The sequence below is a fragment of the Patagioenas fasciata genome, chromosome 7 (genome assembly GCF_037038585.1).
Source record: "Patagioenas fasciata isolate bPatFas1 chromosome 7, bPatFas1.hap1, whole genome shotgun sequence".
Taxonomy (NCBI): domain Eukaryota; kingdom Metazoa; phylum Chordata; class Aves; order Columbiformes; family Columbidae; genus Patagioenas; species Patagioenas fasciata.
Genome location: NC_092526.1, coordinates 33,327,028 through 33,348,439, shown reverse-complemented (window position 1 = coordinate 33,348,439; position 21,412 = coordinate 33,327,028). Strand labels below are relative to the sequence as shown.

Genomic DNA, 21,412 nt, shown 5'->3' with positions numbered 1-21,412 from the left:
CTTGTATGACTTCTATTATTACTCTGACATTTTTCATCGTTATTACACGAGGCACCTTTACCTGAAGAAAACAAAATGTGTTGCTCCTGTTGTAGGGAAGCAGGCTGGAATCTACAACGTGCAGGGTAATAAGACACATGAATTTTCCTCATTTTATTCTGAATGAAAGCAAATGCAGAAATGCCACAATTTCCAGTGGCATACATGTATCTATTATAGGTATCTTGTCTTTATTATTACTGCTGTGCATGCTTTATTTCTCCTCAGGTCTTGGAGGTGTGGCTGGACTGGCTAGATGCTCCTGAGTAGGGAGAACCAGCCAGCCCATGCAGTGCTGAGCCCTTGGCCTCTCTTGCCCTTTGGGGAGGAGAATCTTCAGATTCAGTGCCCTTCTTCCAGTGGTGACAGAAAATCAAAGCTCTCAGTAAGAGGAGACAGCAAAAGCCTCTGCGCTTGGGATTCAGCTGCTGTCAAGCCCTGAAGTCAGTCTTTACTAACACGATACAAATCTGGGCTCAGATTTTGCTTGCAGACAGGCCAGCTTGACGAAAAATGTGCTGGTGACCTCTCAGCTCAGACATGGGGCAGCAGTGGGTGCAGTGGTCTCTCCTTCCTGGCTCATAGGCAGTGTAGTGACACCCACCAAAGGTAATGGTCATTTTAGGAAATGAAGAGATTTAAAGCTAAATGCAGTGGAGAGAGTGAAAAATGTAATATGTTGGGGATCTGCTGTACTGTGTGTTGGGGACTAGAGGGCTAGGGAAATCCATATTCCTTGCATATGGCATTGCCGTAGACTTTGAGAGAAGGAGCTGCCTTCTGCAACATGTGGAAAGCTGAAGGGATTCCCAACAATAGAAATACTACAAAAGTCACTAATGGTGGTGTTATGTTTCAGATTGCAAAACTGTGCCCATTGAAAGACTGTCCTTTAAAATTTGCAGGCTCTTTACAACTTTCTTTCAGTAATGTTTCATAGCTGATGCTTATGTAGTGTACTGATGTGGTGGATGTGCCAGGTAAACCTCAGCCAAGGGAGGGACAGGTAGTTCTCAATGTCTCCTTGAAACATCACAGGGAGTCAGGAGCCAACTTCCTTCTCAGCTGTCCCTGCAGTGGCGTACAGGGCTGACACAGGGGGTGGACGTGGATGTGTGGACAGAGCAGCTCATGTGGCTCTGTGGAGTCACGTCTCCTTGGCACAAGCAAGAGGACGGAGGATGGGAGGATGAAGCAGAGAGCACCTTAATCTTTTGACTCACCTTCTCATCAGGAAATTCCTTCCTTTGCAGGGTGAAAGGGAGTTGCAGGGAAGAGCTCAGAGGGTATGCTGTATGTCTGGGGATTGGGTTCCCAAATCAGCTGTGCTTCCTCCACTTCAGGTTACAAATTCCCGTCTCTGTTTTTCAGCCTGCTATATCAGAAGAAAAAGAGCTTACATCATCACTGTGTTCTTATGCCATGCACCTTGCTTATGATACAGCAACTCATTGTTTAATTGTCCACTTAATTCAAAGTGTACCACCTTTGAGTCCAATCTTTGAATTTGTTATTGTCACTTATATCTCAAGGAAGTATCTTCCCCCACTCTAGACTCCACAGGATCTCTTGCATAATTGTCTCTGTAAACATCTTGCATCTCTCTGAAGAAAGACAGTGCTCCCCAAGCTCCCAGCCTTGTGTTCCCTGCTCTGCTGTCTAGTTCAGAGTCTCACTGCTTCAGCTGCTCCAGGTCTCCCAAGAGACATGAGCTTAGTTCCTGGTAGAAACACTGAGAGAGAGGTCTGTGGTGTGTGTTTTTGAACTGGGGTTTGAGTCAGTTTCCTGCATGGGAATGAGGGTTATGGGAGATCAGAAGGAAGATGAGAGAAAAATGCCAGTGTGTGCAGAACACCATGATGCAGGGTTGTAATTGGTGATCTCAAAGGGCAGATGTCCCAGGCGTGGTAGGGATATTCACACAAAGAAGCTTCCTGATTAAAGTGCCTTGCTCTAAAGTTTCCCTCGTGGGCAGCTGACCTAATTACACTTCCAAACTTTTTGAGTGGCGTATGTTTGGTCCTTTGGCTCCAACACCAGAAGGACTGCTTGTAGGGACAGGAGAGATCTTTTACTCTCCCTGGTGCTCTGGGATGACCGGGAGCTGGCTCAGCCTGATGTGAACTGTGGTGGCCCAGGGGATGCAGTGAGTGTTGGAGGAGCTTCCTACAGCATGTGGAGCTCCAGCCTTCTCCTCTGGCAGGGTATCATCTCCTTTAATTTTCTAGGGCAGTTCTCTGCTGATATATACAAGAGAATCACACCACCACTCAAAACTGGTGCCTTTCACTCTGCAGGTCTCAGTGATCCTCTGTGCTAGTTGCGCACTGGCCCAAAGCACTGGGAACTCTGGTGCTAAACTATAAGCTTTTGCGTTTTGACCCAAAAATGCAGTGCACACTCATAGGTTGTGACCAGCCATGCTGAGAAAAGCTCAGGCAAGTCGAATCTCCTTCAAGGAGACTGACAGCCGTGTATTCCACCTGCCATCCCCTTTGGGAACATCAGGTTTTTGACCACAGCTGTAATTAATAAAGGTAGTACAAATGTAGTATGGTGTCCTTGTTGGAGGGGTTAGAGATAGAACTGTGCCTGGGCAAGAGTCACAGGTCATCTTTGTAGTCTAAAGAGCAAGGTAATCAATTACCCGAAGCCTGCCTGCAGGCCTTTTGTAAATCTGGCTCCTTTCCATAGTAGAAATAATAGCAGTGTCCTTTGCCAGGTAATTTGCCAAATGATTATTTTAAATAATATGTTGCTGTGATCCAGCAAAAGAGTTCTGAGATTTATTATAGCATTTGTCAGTGAGAGAAGAAGCAGCCGGTGAACTCTGTGGGCTGGCAGTGAGCAGAACAGGGCAAGTGGCACATAAAATACTAAAGTCTCTAATTGCTCAGGTCCACTCTGTTTGCAGAAATGAGAGACAGGGACATATATCTCACCCCTCAGCTCTGGCTGCCAGCATCACATGTCACCAAGCAGATGGAATGGGACCTGCTCTGAGATGGCAGGGAACACGCAGTGGGTGGTGGTGAAAGATTGCTTCTCTCCCTTCCCTGGGCAGGTGTGCACAAAAGCAAAGGAGGTTGTCCAGTCCTGGATCTGTATCCCTTTTTTTTTATGATAAAAGCTGAGCCAGAGCCCTGTTTAAGCAGCCTGAAACTGAAGCTTGTGGCTTTGCATAGAAACTGATCTAACCAAGCCTTGGAGAACGTGCTCTTAGGTGCTTCAGGTGACTCTGGCCATGTGCCTGCTTTTATTTTATTTTTTGAAGGTGGAATTAGGCTATCGTAAACCTATGGTGCTTTTGTCATTTCTTGCCTGTTTCTTGCATTTTGGAGCAGATGGGGGACATCCAAAGTTGCTTTGGGACTGACATGTTTGTTATAAACAAATAGTTTGGCTCTTTTTACTAATAAATAGCCTTTCATAGCTTTGTCAGTGTTGAGGAGGCACTTCTAGTGGGATTTGGCAGATAGTGCAGCCAGGGTGGAGTGAAAGAGCCTCAGTGAAACTGAGAATCAGTCTTATGGCTTGGTAAGAGGAAACAGCATATAAACACATGGCAAACACATGTGTTTGTATCACATATATCACACGTGTGGTATAAACACATGGCAAAAAACAGTGCACATCTGCATCACAATAATGGGATTTTCTTTCTTCTTCCTTCAGGTTATCTTGCACCCCGAAACCTTCCTAGTGCTGGCTTCTTCCCGTTCCTGCAAACCGTGCTGTGTGATTCCGATGCCAGATGTAAAGGCACACCGTACACACCAGATGATCTGCTGCCAAGACTTAATGACTTCTCATCCCTCAGACTGTAAGAGAATCTGAACGTATCTGGGGGTTACAAGCTGTAAAGCAAAACTTCCTCTGAGGTGGAGGGAGCAGCAATGTATGTGTGTATGTGCAAGTGTGTCCACAACAGAATTATCTCAGGTATCTGCACCAAGAGCAGCCCAGTGTGCTGATCTGCCACTGTGGCCATCGGCTCAGAACTCTTTGGGTGGAGGTGGCAAATGATCCCCAACAGCTCTTGTTTGAGGTACACTTGTTCTGGAGGAACTGCTCTCAGTATATTCTGGTGTCAACCAGAATGAGTGTCCTCTCTGCAAGCCATCAAACATACCAGGAAACGGATGAAAACGAAGCAACAGTTTTTGCCCGCAAAAGCATGGGGAGTTGCAGCGTGGAGCTGGCTGGGCATGTTTTGTGGTAATGTCGGTCTGTTGAATTTGAAATGTTCAGTGGGGGCATTTCAATTTCATTGATGTTCCAGTGGAAGCGTTTGTTTTCAGACATGCCAGCCAATGTTGTTTCTACCTCCTGGCTGTCCGGTTCTCGCACACCCCTGGGGAACATGCTACTGTGAAGCCTGGCTGGTTAATGGAGAGTTTAAAATCTGGGCATCTTGTATATAAAGTCCCTAGTTGCTTACGTTTGCTTTCAGGTGAGAGGCTACTCCATAATGTCTATGTCAGAGCCTCAAAATCCCCCTTGGCCAGAGCTTGAGAGTCTGGAGAGCTAAGGTGGGTCCCATGCCTTCTACCAGAGAGCCCGTCAGGCAGGATGGGGGATTCTCGGCTTGGTGGCTCCTCAAGGAGCCAGACAGGTCCTCAAGGGTCCTCTTTAGTCAGTGCAGAGGGACTGAAGTTTCCTGGTCCAAGTCAATGGTCAGGATCTCTCCATTGGTTAGGAGGAGTCTGGGTGACTAAATATGTGGATGACTAAAGTTAAGCAGGGTGAATTCTAAGAAAATTCAAGGTCACACAGCAGAATAGGGCAGAACCGTGCAGAGACTGGATGGCTGGATTCACAGCTCTTCACTTGTTTCCTCAGTGCCATTGTTTTTTCCCTGAGCATGTTAAACAATGGTTAATTTGGGGTATTGAAATGAAGAAACAGGAACTTCTAGTGCCAAAGCTGGAGGTCTTCCATGGGTTTCAATAGCCACAAATCCTCCTTGCTTTCTGGTTTTGGTTTCTGTACAGCTATTTAGGAAATAACTGTTTTTTCCTGCCAACTGAAAATCAAAGGATTTGGCCAAAGTACAGCTCAAGTCACGTGAGTCAGTAATAAGCATCTTAACCACTACTGATGCTAGCAGTTGGCTGTATGAAGTATCACACAACTACGTGGGTATACCTACCTTTGGTCAATGTCAGCTTCAGAAATATATTTTATGCAACAAAAAACCCACCCAACTATTAAGTAGTCACAGCAAACCTAGCAGTATACAGCAGAATCTCAAACCTCAGCAGAAGGTGGACATGGTAGGGGAAGGCTCCAGAAGCCAACATCAATAGATGCAGCTTTGCCTCGGGAGCTAAATCACCATGGGTGAGTTTGTCATGAAAGCAACATATTTGAACTGTGTCCTTTCACTGTCTGGATATATTATTGTGTAATATTCTAGGGTTTGTAATATTCAGCAATGCAGACTATTCTTTTTTTCCTCTCCTGTTCTGCAGCTCACTGAAGCTCTTATTAAACAGTTTTATAAGTTGCCCTATAACTGTGTCTTACCAATGGTCAGCAGAGAAAATATGCTAAGTTCTTAATCTTTGATTCTGTTCCTCAGAAGCCTTTACCAAGGTGTGCAAGGCATGGTTGCTTGAGATTTCCATTAATAAAAGGGAACAAAAAACAAGCTCAACACCAACATCTTCAACCCTTTCTTTTTCCTTGTAGTTTGGGAAGGATGAAGTAAGGTAGGGGTGTGCGATCAGGTATAGCTTAGAGCCATTCCAGCTCTCTGCTCATTCCCAGGGTCATTAACAATACCATAAGGTTCTGCACTGTTTCTTCTGCTGAGCATACATTGGTGGAGGACAGAATAGGCCTTAATGCAATGAGACCTTCTTTCCAGAAGTGGGAATTTTTAAAGATTTGACCCAATATGTATGTCAAGCCTTGCCTGTCCTTGGTGTCCCTGCGGAGCAGGCATGAATGCAGTCCTCTTTATCAGTTTCGTACCTGAGAGTGCTGCAGTTCACTTCCCCAAAATACACACAAGGGCTCTGGAAGGAACCAGACTTTTGCACAACTCAGGTTTCAACACACCTGCCATGAAATCCAGCTGTAGACGCATCTGAGACAGGGGTAGTTAAGTGTGTGCTTAATCATAAGAAACTCTGAGTTATTACAGGGGTCTTCTAATTTTTTTCTTTTTTTCCTTCCTCCTCCTAGTAAGCGAAGGAGCTCATCCAGTGTGACAAAGGACAACCAGCCATCACCAGGGAGCACAGAGGTTCCTAAAAGCAGGACTGCTTCACTGGGTAGGTTATTCACTGCTCTGCAGAGTTCTGGTCTTTAAAGGCGGATCTTTTGAAGGTCTCTGGACAGAGATGCAATTATTAGACCACTGCTGATATGATTTACATGTTCTATACAGGCATGTGATTGTGGCTGTGACATTACTGTAAATTCTTGGGAATAATTACAAGTAGCTGTCTGTAAAAAAGACATCCAGAATTTGACCAAGTAACCAGGATTCAATTGTTGTGCTTTACAGAAGTAATGTGAGATTGCAGACTGTTTGGACATTAATCAAAGACCTGGCTATTTATGGAATATTGCCGTTTTACTGCCCACAAATTGTCCATAAACAGCTTATGTTTTTTTTTTTTTCAAATGTATTTCTTATTCACAGTTATCCAGCAAATAAGTTTTCTGTGCCACAGTGGGTATTTATTGTTGGTGATGTTCTCCTCTGATGTGATTCTCTTTCTTGAAGGAACTTTCAGACTTAAATTTTCCATAAAGTCATTACAGCTATCATTTATTGATGGTAATGGCTAGTACTGTCCACAAGCCACTGTGATGGATAGTCCTTTCTCCAAGGGAGCTCACAGTCAAACGAATGATTACAAATTTGCATTCTGTGACTGTTCTGCCCCAGCTATTCACTGTTCCCATTAGCATTCCTGCCAATGCATTCAGTCCTTTGTGTACGGGCAGAAAAACGCAGAACATGAAACGAACCAAATGCAGAGACATGGGGAAAATAATAATCAATGAACTCTTATGGGAACTATCAATGCATGTTAATGACCGTGGGTGGTCAGGAAGGAACTCAGTTCTACATCCTGGAGAGTTTTCCCTTACTGGGCTCCTGGCTTGATCTGCCATGGGCTTCCTTGTAAGGCCACCCATGTCTCCTCCTGCATGGGGGAGCTGCAGGACTGGAGAAAACAGGTGGAAATTAATGCTCAACTGAAAGCAGATAAATGCGTTTATTTCCTTCTGTAACTTCTTTGACATTAGAATGTAATCCAATATTTAATTACATCAGAAAAAAACCTTACATAGGTAATTACAGAATGCCATTGGCTGTACCTTTGGATGGCATGCCCAAATCTGTAGTCGGCTATCTTGTGTCATGGTTTGATCTAGCAAAGAGGTTAAAAGACATGAAGTAAAATACTGTGTTTCAAACTGTTATTGCAGCATTTGGGGATTTGGTATCTTATGGAGAAAAAACTCTTCAGAATATTTCATCATCATCCAACTTGACTTCCAGCATCAACATGTTCAACAAAATCCTCAATTTTGGGAAGGTAGGTCTGTGTTTGCATAATAGCCGAGTGTGAGCATTTATGTATAGTCACATTTAAAGAGTTAGCAGCTCAAAGTACAAACATACAGATTTTATTGCTTTTGGATCTCCCCAATTACGTGAACGTACTTTATTTTGGGAAGAGGAAGACAGTTATTGCGGGTGGATTTTTAAGCTCCATGGTAAGTTTCTTACATTCTAAGCAGAAACCAGATAAACCAGCTACCTTGGGACATAATACTGTGAATTCCCGAATATGGCCTCACACAATACCCTGAGATATCGTGCTCAAAACTTGTTCAGAGTGTGTTTTCTTTCACGTGAAATTAAAGATATGATATTACAGGCTTTGCCATTTAATTTATTTGCTCGCAATACTCCTGCAGCAGCATCAGAGGCACTGTGTGTGTATTACGTAGGTAATTGATTGCATGTAGAAACAACTTCTTTGTAACAGGAACTTGGTACCATGTAATGGACACAGGTATGCCTGTGTTTTTGTATTAAGGCCCACAAACACTTATGCACACATTTATTTTTACATGAGGAGTTTGAGGGATTTCAGTGACACTGTTCACCTGCTAGAATTCTGTATGTGTGTAGGTGCTTGTAATGATAATACTTTTCAGATGTCTCTACTAACCCTTGAAGTCTCATTACTGTTTTAAACTATCTCAAATAGTATTGCTTTAAAGCTACCTTTAACATTATGTCTTACTTTTAGAGCCAGAGCCAATATTCAACTGCAGCAAATCTCAAAGTCATTCTGTGCGAGGTCTTGTCACGATACATCTCGCATCCCAGTCTCACTGAAGTGAAGATGGCAGCCAATATCCATCGGACATTCTGCTTTACTGATTCATCACTTTTAGAGTCATTTACCCAAGAGTTCAGAAGTCAGCTCTCTCAGGTGAGTGCCTGGGACCTTTCCTATATCTGCAGCTACTAGCTGTGTTAGTCACATACCTTATTGCAGTCTTAGGGAGATAGAATGTGACTCCACCTGCCCAGGAGTTGCTCTTCTCTTTACCGAAGGCTGAGCTAATTCTTGTGAAAGGGATTAGCCCAGAGACCTTAGCACTGAGAATGCAGCTCAGAAAGGCATGGACATCCAGTTGTCAGCTCATGGCCACCATGCCTAGGTCTTGTTTCTCTTCTTTACTGGCCCTGCTGCCATGATGGGCAGATGAAACAGTGGGAGGGTGTGGTGTAAATAAGAATATTTAAAGCTAGGGGAGGCGATAAATTTAATCATGTATTACCTTAGCTGTATAACTTCATCCAGTAACTCCTGCATCTGATCCAACAATTCATGCTTGAAGCAGTACTTGTCTTTGCAAAAGCTATGTAATTAAAGTAAATTAATACTTTAAAGGTAATGCCTTCATTTTTGCCAGGGTGAGGATTTATATTAATTTTTCTTATATTCCTAGTCTTTTGACTGTCTGGGACATAGTGAATCCTGGGGCTTGTCTATGTAGAGAATTTATTGTATAATCTGGGGTGTGAAGGTAAAGCACAGTTACTCTCTCAGTTATTGCCTGTCACGAGAGTCCTTTGAATGTATTCTTTGTAGGGTTGTGTACAAGTGCAGTGCAAGCTGGAAATCATAAGACCCACTGGCAACAAGGGTTCTTGTTCTTAAATAATTTTTTGCGTTGTTATTTGTTAAGGTGCAACACAACCCACAGTACCAGGCAGCATTCGTCAATGAAATGGTCTCATTTCTAATGCTCATCTCCCAAGTACAGAACGATACCTCCCTGTGGCATCTCCTTTTGCTGGCCCCAGATGTGTTTCAGGGCAGCATGCAACTGCAAGATATAATGGATTTTCTTCAGAATCCAAGCAGGTAAAAATACAGAGAATGCCAGGAGAGTCACTGAAAGCTGACAGGTTTGTGTAGCGAACTCTAAGGACATGTCACCTCTCATTTTGCAGAAGGGGTATTAGCTTAAGAGTATGGCTCATACTAATGTATCTGGGAGTGAGCAGTGTTTTGGTTCTCAATGATTCTTGTGTCACTTTGCAAATGAATGGTTTATATGAACTCTTAGTTTTCTTCCCGCCTGGTTAGAGGCACTGTCATGCCCCTGTGTGGATAGAAAAAGTGGTGCGTAACAGCCACTGCCTTTAACAAAGGCATTTCTGGCTGGAGTGGTTTTCTGCCAAAGGCAGCAGCTGGCCCCTTCTTTCCAGAAAACCATAGAGCCGAATTCAAGTTGCTTTGGAAGACCTTAAGCATTTGCTGGAGAGCCAGGAATTCTTTTTTGTTTGTTTGTTTGTTTTTTCTTTAAAAAAATTGATTTCCTGATTGACTGCTGTTTTCTCTTTCAAGATTGATTCCAAGAAAGCAGAGAAGAGAAGGGGCCTGGTTCTTTACAAATGGGGCTTTGAATATGTGTGACTTCAACAAAAAAGTACCAGCTATATTCTTGCTCAATGGTTATACAGAAAACAGAGCTGGCTTAACTTCATTAATTGTGCTGAGATGGTTGATGTCGTATGCAGCTAGGACAATAAAAACTCTTCTAAAATGATTTTAGCCTTGAAATCTCTTTCCTAGTCCATAGTTGGGCTAAACCCTCACTGATATCTAGAAGACTTGAATTACTCAAGAGTTATGGGGATTCTGTTCTGTATCATCTACTGGATATGTGGCAGACACTGCTATAAATTATTCTGAATAGTCACTTGTTACAGCACATGGAGGACAGCAACTGAGTGTCTTCAGATTTATATTTTTTTTTCCTTGGATATGTGAGCAGTTGGGTTAAGATTCCAAAAGAGGTTGTAGAACCTTTGCCACTTTGGTGACATGTAGGCTTAGAGGGATTTACTTTTTATCACTGGCATGTTACCAAGGCACTTAAAAACTTGTGCATTTAATATATAGCTAGTTTTCCATATTACATTGTGAAAACTATTTGTAAGTTGTAATGTCCTACCCTTAAAGGAGTCAGTAGCAGTGTGGCAAGAATTTTAATTTTATTCAGAGATGTTCTGTCTGTGCTGCTGTTTCAGTCACAGGACTATTGCATTTGTTTGCATTTACTGGCTTGCAGAATCAAGCCTGAGAACCTGCACTCTTTGGGTGCCCAGAAAGAAGTAATATTTATTGCCCTGTTCTGCTTTGCTCTACAGCTGCAGAGCTGGGCAAAGTTATCATACAGACAACAAAGAAGCACAGAGAATTTCATCACCAGAACTGTGCAGCGCTTTTATGCCTAGCATCTGGCAGTGTAAGCGCATGAGTAAAGAGTTATTGCAAAGAGATTGCACAAATAGTATTTTTAATGATGCTTACAAAAGCACATCCTGGCTAGCCTGGCCATGTCTTTTACTCAGGCAGTACTGACCTCCAAAAGAAATGCTGTCCAGGGCATTTTTTGGTAGTATAAATATGAAGATACGAAGGAAAATAACTTTTGCTCATTGTGGCATCTGTATTAACCACATGATAACAACCACCACTGTGAAACACTAACTTCAAAATCATGAATTCTATAGAAAGTTTAGGAGCAAATTTTATTGCCCATTCAAACCTGTTTTACAGACAAAATTCACAAATGCTCCTGTTTGTTGCTTTAAAATAGTTTTTCAGATAAGCACATAAGCTGAACCTTTTCTCTAAAGCCAAAGTCTGCAAAAGCCCTGCAAGACTGAAATAGAAGGGCAACAACACCACTTGCGTCCCTGTTTGCTGCTTTCTGGTCTGTATGATAGGTGTCCACTTTTGGCAAGCCTGTACTTCCCTCCTCCTGGCCCTGCCGTTGCTCAGCTAAATATGTCATTTATAGCTGTAGATTCTTCCCCATCCTCCCCCTCTAAGACTCTTACTAACAAGCACCTCTGCAGAATGGAAATGGTGAGCACCAAATCCCCGAAACCTGCACGGAGACATTATGTTAAATGAGGAGAAGAGATCTCTGGTGCTCTGTTCTCACTAGCAGTCTGTTCCCACAAATCAGTATGTATTTATTCGTGCCACTGAAATCACCTCAGCTAGGTTCTTTGTGTGTCACCGGCAGAATTTCAGGCAAGCGAGAGATTGTGCATTTCACGGTGACCCTGTGCCTACAGCGAAGAGCTACTCGTTATACAGGAGAAGCAAAAGGGACTAATACCCACCGTGAAGTTTTCAGTAACCTGAGCACATTGAACAGCGCGTCTTTTAAATGACTTCCTCTGTGATACAATATGCCTGATTATCAGCTCCCTCTTTCCTAAGACTGAAAAATATTCCTTGCTTCCCTGTCAGCCTGGTTATTACCATATAAAAGAGGAAAGAAGCAGAACTGGAAATGGTAATTGTTATTTGCGATTGCCTCTTCCATACACAGATGTTTTTCCCTAGGGATCCCTGCTCTCTGTGGAGCCTTTTCTGCTCACTTCTTGGTTTTTTTTAGGAGATTCACCCGCAGCAGTGGGGCTGGCAGATCACCTGAATGTTTTCTAAGCCCTATTGTGAGGATTTAAGTTGTCTATAGATTTTGCATAAGCCTTTAAATAAGTACATCTAATGAGTGCAACACATATGTTTGTGCTATTATATCACCATGGCTTTCCATCAAAGATGTTTTTATTTGCATTTTGTGCATGATTGAACAAATATTAAAAGTAGGGACAATGTCATGTCTGTCAGACATTTTAAGAATGATAGACTGTACTCCAGCTTTTTCCTGTTTGAACACTTGTTTTATTTCATCTCATAAACCTGTAACCACAATTTATTTTTCTTGTTTTTGTTTGGTTTTTGTGTTGTGTTTTTTTTTTCCTTTAGTGTTGTGTTGGCAGCTCAGAATGTCTCTGCCTTGCCTGTGACTGATGATAGATTCAAAACTGTTCAGGATGGGGTTACAGATCCTCCATATTCCCTGAACTGCTTGGAGCAAGGTAAGACTCTTCCACATATAGTCATATCTCTCCTGACAACCTGTGGCACTGAGGAGAAGCGAACTGCAGGCTCACGAGTAACCATGCAGATTGCATACTGTTCAGGACTCAGCATAATGAATTCTTTAAACTTTTTACAAATGTGGATAAAATACCTTATTTCAAATGGAAGAGTAAAAAAGCTTGGTTTTGTCAGTAGACATGAGTTAGCAGTCTCAGTGGAAATGGGGAGCAGTAATTCTTTACCTTGTTTGTTTTTTTTGGGAGGGGGGAGTCAAAATCCGCCTGAAGTTGTGGGCTCCGTCAAACTTCAGTATATCAAGGTAGGGACTGGGCTGCACAACAAGGTGTATGCATCAAGATTACCCATTCCTCTAAACCCTTGTCTGCTCACAGCAGGGTCCTGAGCATCTGCTTCTAACTGAGGCTATGTGAATGGGCAAGGGAAAGGTAGAGCATCTAAATGCTGCAAGGGACAGATTGGTAAATGCCATCAATTTTCTACTTCTTGTTTGGTGTAGAATTGTGGAAGTTGGAGCGGATAAAAAGAAAGCAGATTAGTGCAGTGCAAGTAAAGAAAACGTGGAGATGTGGCTAGTGAGAGGGCTGGGCACATAGGTATATCAAGATGAGTGTAAATGACTATGGGAGAGATAAATGGTGCTGCAGACAGAGCCTATGTGTGGGTAGTAAAAAAGCATTCCTGAATAAAGGGAAAGAGACAATACATTTTGGGGCAGCTTCTGCTGCATTCCTGATAGACAAGTGTTCCTAAAGTGGGAGCAAAGCTCCATTAGCACCCAGGTCTTAGGAACATTGAGCTGTTCCTGAGATGGAAAATAATATTGACAATGACAGGTAGCATCCTGACATCCTTTGGAAGGCCAGGAAGAGTTACAACCTAAAAGAACAGTCAAATTTCTAACCAGGGTCTCGTGTCTTGTAGGAGCCCAACTTCAATATGCGTGTTGTCTTTGAAAGATTTGCCATACAGCTCTTCTCAGTTTCCAAACTAATGTGATCTTTACTAATATACTCTTTAAATGTTTGTTGTAGATCAAGAAAAAAGTTTGGTGACGAGGTATATTTGTAATCACTTGGTTAACTGGAAAGACGATCGGACTTTAATGTCTGAATTGGAGGAAGTTCTGAGGTAAGACATGAGCTAAAAGGGATATTACTAACAGTATGATTCAAGTCTATGTTCCTTACTCTAAATCACTTTACTTTTCCACTTGCATTGATTTCATATTCACTAAAATGCTTTTTTTCCCCTCTAGAAAAGTAAAGTCACCAGAGATTGGTAGAAAAGACTCCAAGAGGTCCATTAATTCAGATGATTTAGAAGCCATACAGAAGTCTCTACATCGTTTAAAAGGCTTTGAGAAAAATATGAATAGAAGTGAATTAAAAAGCTTAAATCTATTCAGAAATTTGAAGAATAAAACATTACAGAAATTGTATGCAATTCTTGAACTGGGAATGAATCCACATCATGATTATAAATTAAAGGAACCATATAATAAGGAAATAATTGATGAAATCTATAACTTCACATCATGGCAATTACAGAGTGACTTTAATGGGACTTCCATTTTCAGTATAATGACCCAGTGGAAAGAAATTCAGAACGCTTTAAAATTAGCTACAATGATTTGGAATCCAGCTATGTTAAATAATTCTTATTTTAGTACAGAGCAAGCTAAGGATGCTGTCAAAATGTTGCTCTCCACTAGTGTGCCATCATTTCTGGAAGACTTCAGAGGACATTTAAATGGAATACAAGAAATAGAGTCTTTGTTTTCTGATTATCTGCTGAAGACTGTGTCCTACAGAAACTTTCCAGACCAGCTTCTAGCTCTTCAGAAGATGTTTTTTCTAATGACAGGCACCAACATAGGTTATCACTACCTACTGATGCCTGTGTTTGAACTGATGCGGGAAGTAGAGAGCTCCATGGGTGAAGCCTGGTGGGATGAGTTCAATGCCTATTGGCGCATTGGGGAAAAGCTGAGATCAATGAAGTGGAATAACACAGGCATCATAGCCTATGGGCAGTTTTTAGAGGTATTAAACAGCCATTTACAAAAGCTGAATAATAATTCAAGCAGTGTATTTGGTGAACAATTGGATCAGCTGTCAGAATTTATAACAGCCGTGTTTAAAGAGTTTGGGGAAAACTCTGAAGTAGCCAATATCTCACCAGTCGCTCAAGCCATACAAAAGACCTTGTACGTATTAAAAGACTTACAGCTGAATTATAATGTCAGTAAATTAAAATCTATAGATCTTTTCTTTAATTTTAACAATAAAACCTATGAGAGCTTGTCTGAACTTCTGCGGACAGGAATGAAAATCCTTCATTATACAAATGCTAGTGAAGCTCCCAGTGAAGGAATAATTACCTCTGTCTATAACTTCACACATATTCTACTTCAGGAGTTCAGTGAGTCTTCCTTACAGCACAATACTGCCCTAGAGGCAAAAATGTGGGAGTTCTTGCATTTAGCCTTGAGTCCTTTCCTCAAGAACAGTGACAGTGGTTATGGGACACCGCAGAACTGCTCTGCACAAGATGTGCTCCACGTAACACTTGAGATGCTGTTTGAAAATGTGACTCTAAGAGAGTCCTTAGCCAGGAGCCCCTGCAAACCCCTCTTTGATTCCATGGACATGGAAGATGGAACAGTGTTCAATGACACCTTCACAGAAATGTTCCAGCTTGCCCTAGGAAACCTGAAACAGTCTCCAGAGTTTGCTGCTGTCTACGAGAACAGCAGCGAACGGTTTTCCAAGGAGCTGGTGTGCATGGTCCAGTCTCTGCAGTTTTCTCTGAGCTTCCTTTCCAAATTAAACCTTGTCTCTGATCTGGAAAGCTCTTGGGTACAGGAGAAGACAAGAACTGTGACTGCTGTCACGGAGGAGCTGCTGTGGAGTGACGCCTCCTGCCCCATCCCAGTCCAAGATGTGCGTGGTGTGTTCTCGTCTCAGCTTTTGGATGTGCTTGTTCCTTTTGTGCTGAATGAAACAGTACTGAACTCCCTGAATTTCTCTGACAGCTCAGCAGCCTGGCACAGGCTGCCCACATTTTCCCATCTGTTACCTACTGTTTCTGTGAGGAACAGCAGTATATTTGAACTGCTACAGGTGGGCAGAAATGCTTCCAACCAGTCCGAATGGGAACATTTCTCGCGGCTGTGGCATGCCACTGGCAATGTGTTGACCACCAAATGGAACCTGACAGAAGTGGATCAATATGTGAAACTTCTGGAAGTTATGAGGAAAGCTCTAATTCTTGTGGACTTCAGGGTTGTTCCTAGCAAAACATCAGTATATGAGATATTTCGTAATTTTAGTGGAGGAATTAAATCCTCAGATTTGAATGATTTGTATAGTTCATTAAAACTCTTTTTCAATTCAACTTCTGCCACAAACAGCACGCTGGAGATGGAAAGAATGTTTCAAGAAGTACTTCCACTTTATGAAGTTGGTGGTGAAGGATTGTTCTACCCTAATCCCGATGGAAAAGAAAATCAAGATGTTCTAACTATGGCTGCAGTGATTTGGAATCAGATCATTTTAAACAGGACTCATTTTAATACAGAGAAAGCATGGGAGGTTATCAAAATGATTGCACTTCATGCTGTCTCGCTTGAAGACATTGAAAATTACCTCAGCACAAATGAAAAAGTGTCATCATTATTTTCTGACTTCTTGTTGACCCCTGTAACTTCTGAAGATTTTACAGAACAGCTTTTGTCCCTTGAGCAGCTTCTTCCTGCCATGGCAAAGGTGAATACCAGTGATCATTATCTGCTGATCTCGTCTTTGTCTAAACTGATGCAGAAACTCCAGAGTTCTCTTCATGGGAGGCATGGAAATGAGCTTCGTGCTTCATGGCAGATTGCTCGAGTACTCCAGTCTGTGAACTGGAATAGCACAGATGCTCTCACTTTCCAGTTGCTTCTAGATATACTGCAAAATCAGTTCAGTGCCAATGAAAATGACTCCAGTCTTCCTTTCAGTAAGAAACTGAAGCAGCTGGTAAACTTTGCATCCTCTATATTTGAATTATATAGTGAGGAAGACTCCAGAGGAAGCAACATCTCTGTACACTTGCAAGCCATGCAGAGGAGTATGTTAATTTTAAAAGGTTTGCAGAAAAGTTATAATGTCAGTGAACTTGAAACTGTCAACCTATTATTTGATTCTTACAGTAACTATACCCAGAGACTGATTGAAATACTGAGAGCAGGAGTGGAAGTCCTTCATGACACCAACTTAAACAAAACATTCAAAGAAAAAATCAACATTGTCTGTAATTTCTCACATCTGCTGCTGCAGAAGGAGTTCAGTGAGTCTTCCTTACAGCACAATACTACCCTAGAGGCAAAAATGTGGGAGTTCTTGCATTTAGCCTTGAGTCCTTTCCTCAAGAACAGCGACAGTGGTTATGGGACACCGCAGAACTGCTCTGCACAAGACGTGCTCCACGTAACACTTGAGATGCTGTTTGAAAATGTGACTCTAAGAGAGTCCTTAGCCAGGAGCCCCTGCAAACCCCTCTTTGATTCCATGGACATGGAAGATGGAACAGTGCTCAATGACACCTTCACAGAAATGTTCCAGCTTGCCCTAGGAAACCTGAAACAGTCTCCAGAGTTTGCTGCTGTCTACGAGAACAGCAGCGAACGGTTTTCCAAGGAGCTGGTGTGCATGGTCCAGTCTCTGCAGTTTTCTCTGAGCTTCCTTTCCAAATTAAACCTTGTCTCTGATCTGGAAAGCTCTTGGGTACAGGAGAAGACAAGAACTCTGACTGCTGTCACAGAGGAGCTGCTGTGGAGTGACGCCTCCTGCCCCATCCCAGTCCAAGATGTCCGTGGTGTGTTCTCGTCTCAGCTTTTGGATGTGCTTGTTCCTTTTGTGCTGAATGAAACAGTACTGAACTCCCTGAATTTCTCTGACAGCTCAGCAGGCTGGAATAACCTGTCCCTGCTCTTCAGTGTGGCACAGGATGAGCTCCACACAAATGACCTGCTGCAGACACTCCAGGGCACCTTCAACCTCACCAAATGGAGCTATTACTCAAGGGTCTGGGATGTGGTTGGCAGTTTGCTAAAGACTAAACTGAGTCTAACTGAAGTGACTGCCTTTGCAAAGTTGTTGGAAGCTGTCGAAAACAACTCTGCCAACAATGTGTCAGCTGTAGAAATCATAGAAGCCAGTCGCGACATTCTCAAGGGCCTGAACTTCTCTGATCTGCTAAATGAATTCTATCTAAGTTCTAGTTTGTCTTTTCTGTCCAACAAAACTAGTTTTGATAGTGTGATTGATATTGTTGCTCATCACTTCATCGTCATGGCAGAAACCATGTACAGCAAGACACTGTCTTGGACTCAGAGTGACCAAACCCTGTCACCGACCAGTTTGATCACACGGTGAGTTTCCTTTTTGCTTACTGTAACTGCATTTATGGGTAGTGACCATCATTCTCATTCCAGCAGAAGATGTATGTAATTGTCTCTCAGTGAAGCAACTTAAGCCTGAAATTACCATAATTTAGTACACTACATATAAGATGGGTTAAATTAAAGAGGAGGAAATTTCTTCTTGAACTGAATGTACTGCTAAAAGTGAGACTTTCAAGAATTTTTGTGTTGGCATGTGTCAGTTCACAGTGAGAGCAGAGTCCTGTAGGGAGGCTTGCCACCAGTGGTAAATGTCAGAAACTCCTTCTCTGAGGTATGCCTCTCTAATTTTGGATTCTTAGTCTCCCCAAGGCATGCCTTTCCATCTGTATCTTGCATCCACAACGAAGCTTTCAAGTGTATTTTCTTTACATATGGTTTGAGAGTGAATGACAGCTTTGGGAGATAACAGCAAAAGAAATTGATGAAATAAAATTGGGTGGGTATCCGCTTAGGAGATGTCATGGGAGACACATGGCTTCATCTGGAATTCTTATTTACGCTGCCAGGGAACAGCTTCTACACAGCTGACAGGTTGCTCACTAATATACCTTGTTTCTGAAAGAGAAGCTGATTTAAAATCTTATTTTCAGATTTCTGTTTTTAGAATTTGAAAACACCATCTTACAGGTGACAGCAAATAACAGCTATAGCCCTTACCTGATGTGTTTAATAAATGCCACTGAAACCGAAGACAGCAAGTTGACAGGTAATCATGATTTCATTAATGTTGTGGGACCTCAGCTGGAATATGTTGTGCCTGTCTTTTCAAAGTGTTTTCTGTAATGGTGGGAAGGAATGGTGCTACATGTTTTCATCTGCTGGCAATTAAGTGGAGTGATGAGACCTTGGGAAGCCAGACTCCTTTTTGTTTGAGTGGTGTCACATAGTGGATATGAGCTTTCCATCCCACTCTGTCCAAAAGGCATGTGTACTCCTGGCTTTGTGGTGACTGGCTGCCGACACTCAGATAAAGAAATCTTACAAATAGAAATCTGTATTGCCTCCACAGCTTTATGTACCTGTAAGATGACAGCAGTTATTTTTGAGAGTTAACATGGTATTTCACACAGATATTCATCATATGAGCTTATTGTAAAACCTGAGAGGTTTATCTGCTTGCAGAATAGAGATACTGGGTGTGCTCTGAAGGGCACCATAAGGAGTCCTGTTTCCAGCATGGGGTGGATTTCTTCAGGAGCAAAGCACTGACTTGAGCTGGCTCCATTAACAGCCAGTGTTGACCCTGGCTGGACACCAGATGCCCACCAAAGCTGCTCTGTTACTCCCCTCCTCTGCTGGGCAGGAGAGAGAAAATATAATGCAAGGCTCAGAGAGATGGCTCAGCAGTTACCATCATGGGCAAAACAGTCTCAACTTGGGGAAAAGAGGATAATAAGGAATAAAAATGAAATCTTAAAACACCTTCCCTCCAGCCTACTTCCTCCCTCTCCAGTGATGCGGGGGGCCATGCAAACCCAATACATCCAGGTTAAAACCCAGGTCTTGGTCTGTGATTTGAGAGGTCCTGAGCCATGGGAATTTTGTGAACAACAGCAAGGCTCAGTAGGCCTTGGAATAAAAGTGACGATATTCCCATCCTTGAAGTTTCTGCAAGTGTGGCATTTTTGTCTAAAGTAACTTTTGTTTTCTTCCTTGCACAGAAAACATCACACTGCTTTTGAAGCGAGCTCATCTGAAAAGGAACCCTTTTATGCAAAATAATACCTCTGAGAAACATTCATCCATACCAGAGCTCCTGAAGCTAAAAGTGAGTCTGCTTAAAATGCTGACTTGAAGGACATCCTGCAGTGATACATGAATGTGCAATAGGATTTTTTTTTTTTTTGAAACAGCATATGGAAAAAAAGTTTCTTAAAAAAACTGATAAAAACTAGGACTGAAAATCTGTTTTCTGCCTGCTGACTATGTTTAAAGTTCACCATCAAATGGGCTGAGGGACTTGTTATGTGAGTGCCTACCCAGTGTACACCCATTTTTCTGAGAAGGGAGAGGTGTTCCTGTCCTCCCTGTCTGTTGGATAGAATGGCTTCTGTTTTCCACCAGCCATCCCAAAAGGATGATCACTACGTAGGTTGCTAGTGGCATCATATTCCTCATGAATCTGATCACTAGTAGTTTTAAAGTTCCATGCACTGATAATTAGCGAAGCACCTTGCAGAGCGGAGATAGGTAGTCCCCATTCCTGGCTGTGCACATGACCTATGGGGAGAGGCTGAGGGAGCTGGGTTTGTTCAGTCTGGAGAAGAGGAGGCTTAGAGGTGACCTCATCACTCTCTATAACTACCTGAAGGGAAGTTATAGCCAGGTGGGAACTGGTCTCTTCTCCCAGGCAGTTAGCAACAGGACAAGGGGACATGGGCTTAAACTCTGCCAGGGCAAGTTTAGGCTGGATATTAGGAAGAAGTTCTTTACGGAGAGAGTGATCAGGCATTGGAATGGCCTGCCCAGGGAAGTGGTGGACTCACCGTCCCTGGAGGTTTTGAAACTGAGATTGGACATGGCTCTTAGTGCCATGATCTAGTAAATGGGCTGAAGTTGGACCAAGGGTTGGACTTGATGATCTCTGAGGTCTTTTCCAACCTAGCCAATTCTGTGATTCTGTGTCAGGAGGAGTTTCCAAAGGCACAAGTAGCAGTTAGATAACTCTGCCCTGCTGAAAATCAGTGGAATTGTGCATACCAAACTGGCCGTTAGAAGCACCACTGATTTAGTTATTAGTGTGTCTGAGCTGTACTAACACCGACATGGCTGGAGTCCAGGTCCCCGCATGCTTCTTTAGCCCTGGGTGCCTCGACACTGTAATGGTTTCTGACATTAAGCACCTAAACAATATTAATTCATTTATTTCCTTCACTAGCTTTGGATTTGGCAATGCCTCATTTGGAGAAAATGCTTCTTACACCATACATACATGATTGCACTAATATCATGCGTGCACATTATTTTTCTGTATGAGAAATCAAATTTAAAAGTTTTTCATAAAAAACTAACAACATGCAATGCTGTTGCTGCCTAATGTCTGTGACAATAATACAGTGAGTGTCCCTGTGACAATAATACAGTGAGTGTCCCTGTGACAATAATACAGTGAGTGTCCCTGTGACAGGTACTGTAGGCAGAAAACAGTTCTTGCCCTAAGAGACTGATAATATAGTGATGTCAGACAAGAGGGAAGCCCCTAATATCAGAATAGCTGAAGTCCTGACTTCTAACCAGCTCCATTTCAAATACTGTAGTAGAGGTGACCAGGTGGTATCCAAAAGGCTAAGCCTGTTGGACAAGGTAGATATATTTGGTCTCTGGAAATATTAAGTCATCAATAGGTAAGTCCAAATGGAGTGTTGCTGGGTATGCATGTTGGGCGGGGGAAATGATATGTTGAGGCTTGCAAGGTTTGTTAGATCCCGTGCAATGTTGTGTATCC

The 21,412-nt window shown here is 42.5% G+C and overlaps 1 protein-coding gene across 1 annotated transcript in view; it reads left to right on the top strand.

The window, feature by feature from the left end:
• The window catches only part of ABCA12 (ATP binding cassette subfamily A member 12), an 84,535-nt gene that overhangs the window by 14,497 nt on the left and 48,626 nt on the right, over positions 1 to 21,412 (top strand). Inside the window, exons 3-12 of the mRNA XM_065840850.2 lie at positions 3,715 to 3,862; positions 6,232 to 6,320; positions 7,492 to 7,601; positions 8,325 to 8,510; positions 9,274 to 9,452; positions 12,384 to 12,496; positions 13,553 to 13,649; positions 13,777 to 17,934; positions 18,558 to 18,673; positions 19,629 to 19,735. Of these exons, the coding sequence (XP_065696922.1) occupies positions 3,715 to 3,862; positions 6,232 to 6,320; positions 7,492 to 7,601; positions 8,325 to 8,510; positions 9,274 to 9,452; positions 12,384 to 12,496; positions 13,553 to 13,649; positions 13,777 to 17,934; positions 18,558 to 18,673; positions 19,629 to 19,735 (5,303 nt within the window). The remainder of the gene's footprint in view (positions 1 to 3,714; positions 3,863 to 6,231; positions 6,321 to 7,491; positions 7,602 to 8,324; positions 8,511 to 9,273; positions 9,453 to 12,383; positions 12,497 to 13,552; positions 13,650 to 13,776; positions 17,935 to 18,557; positions 18,674 to 19,628; positions 19,736 to 21,412) is intronic.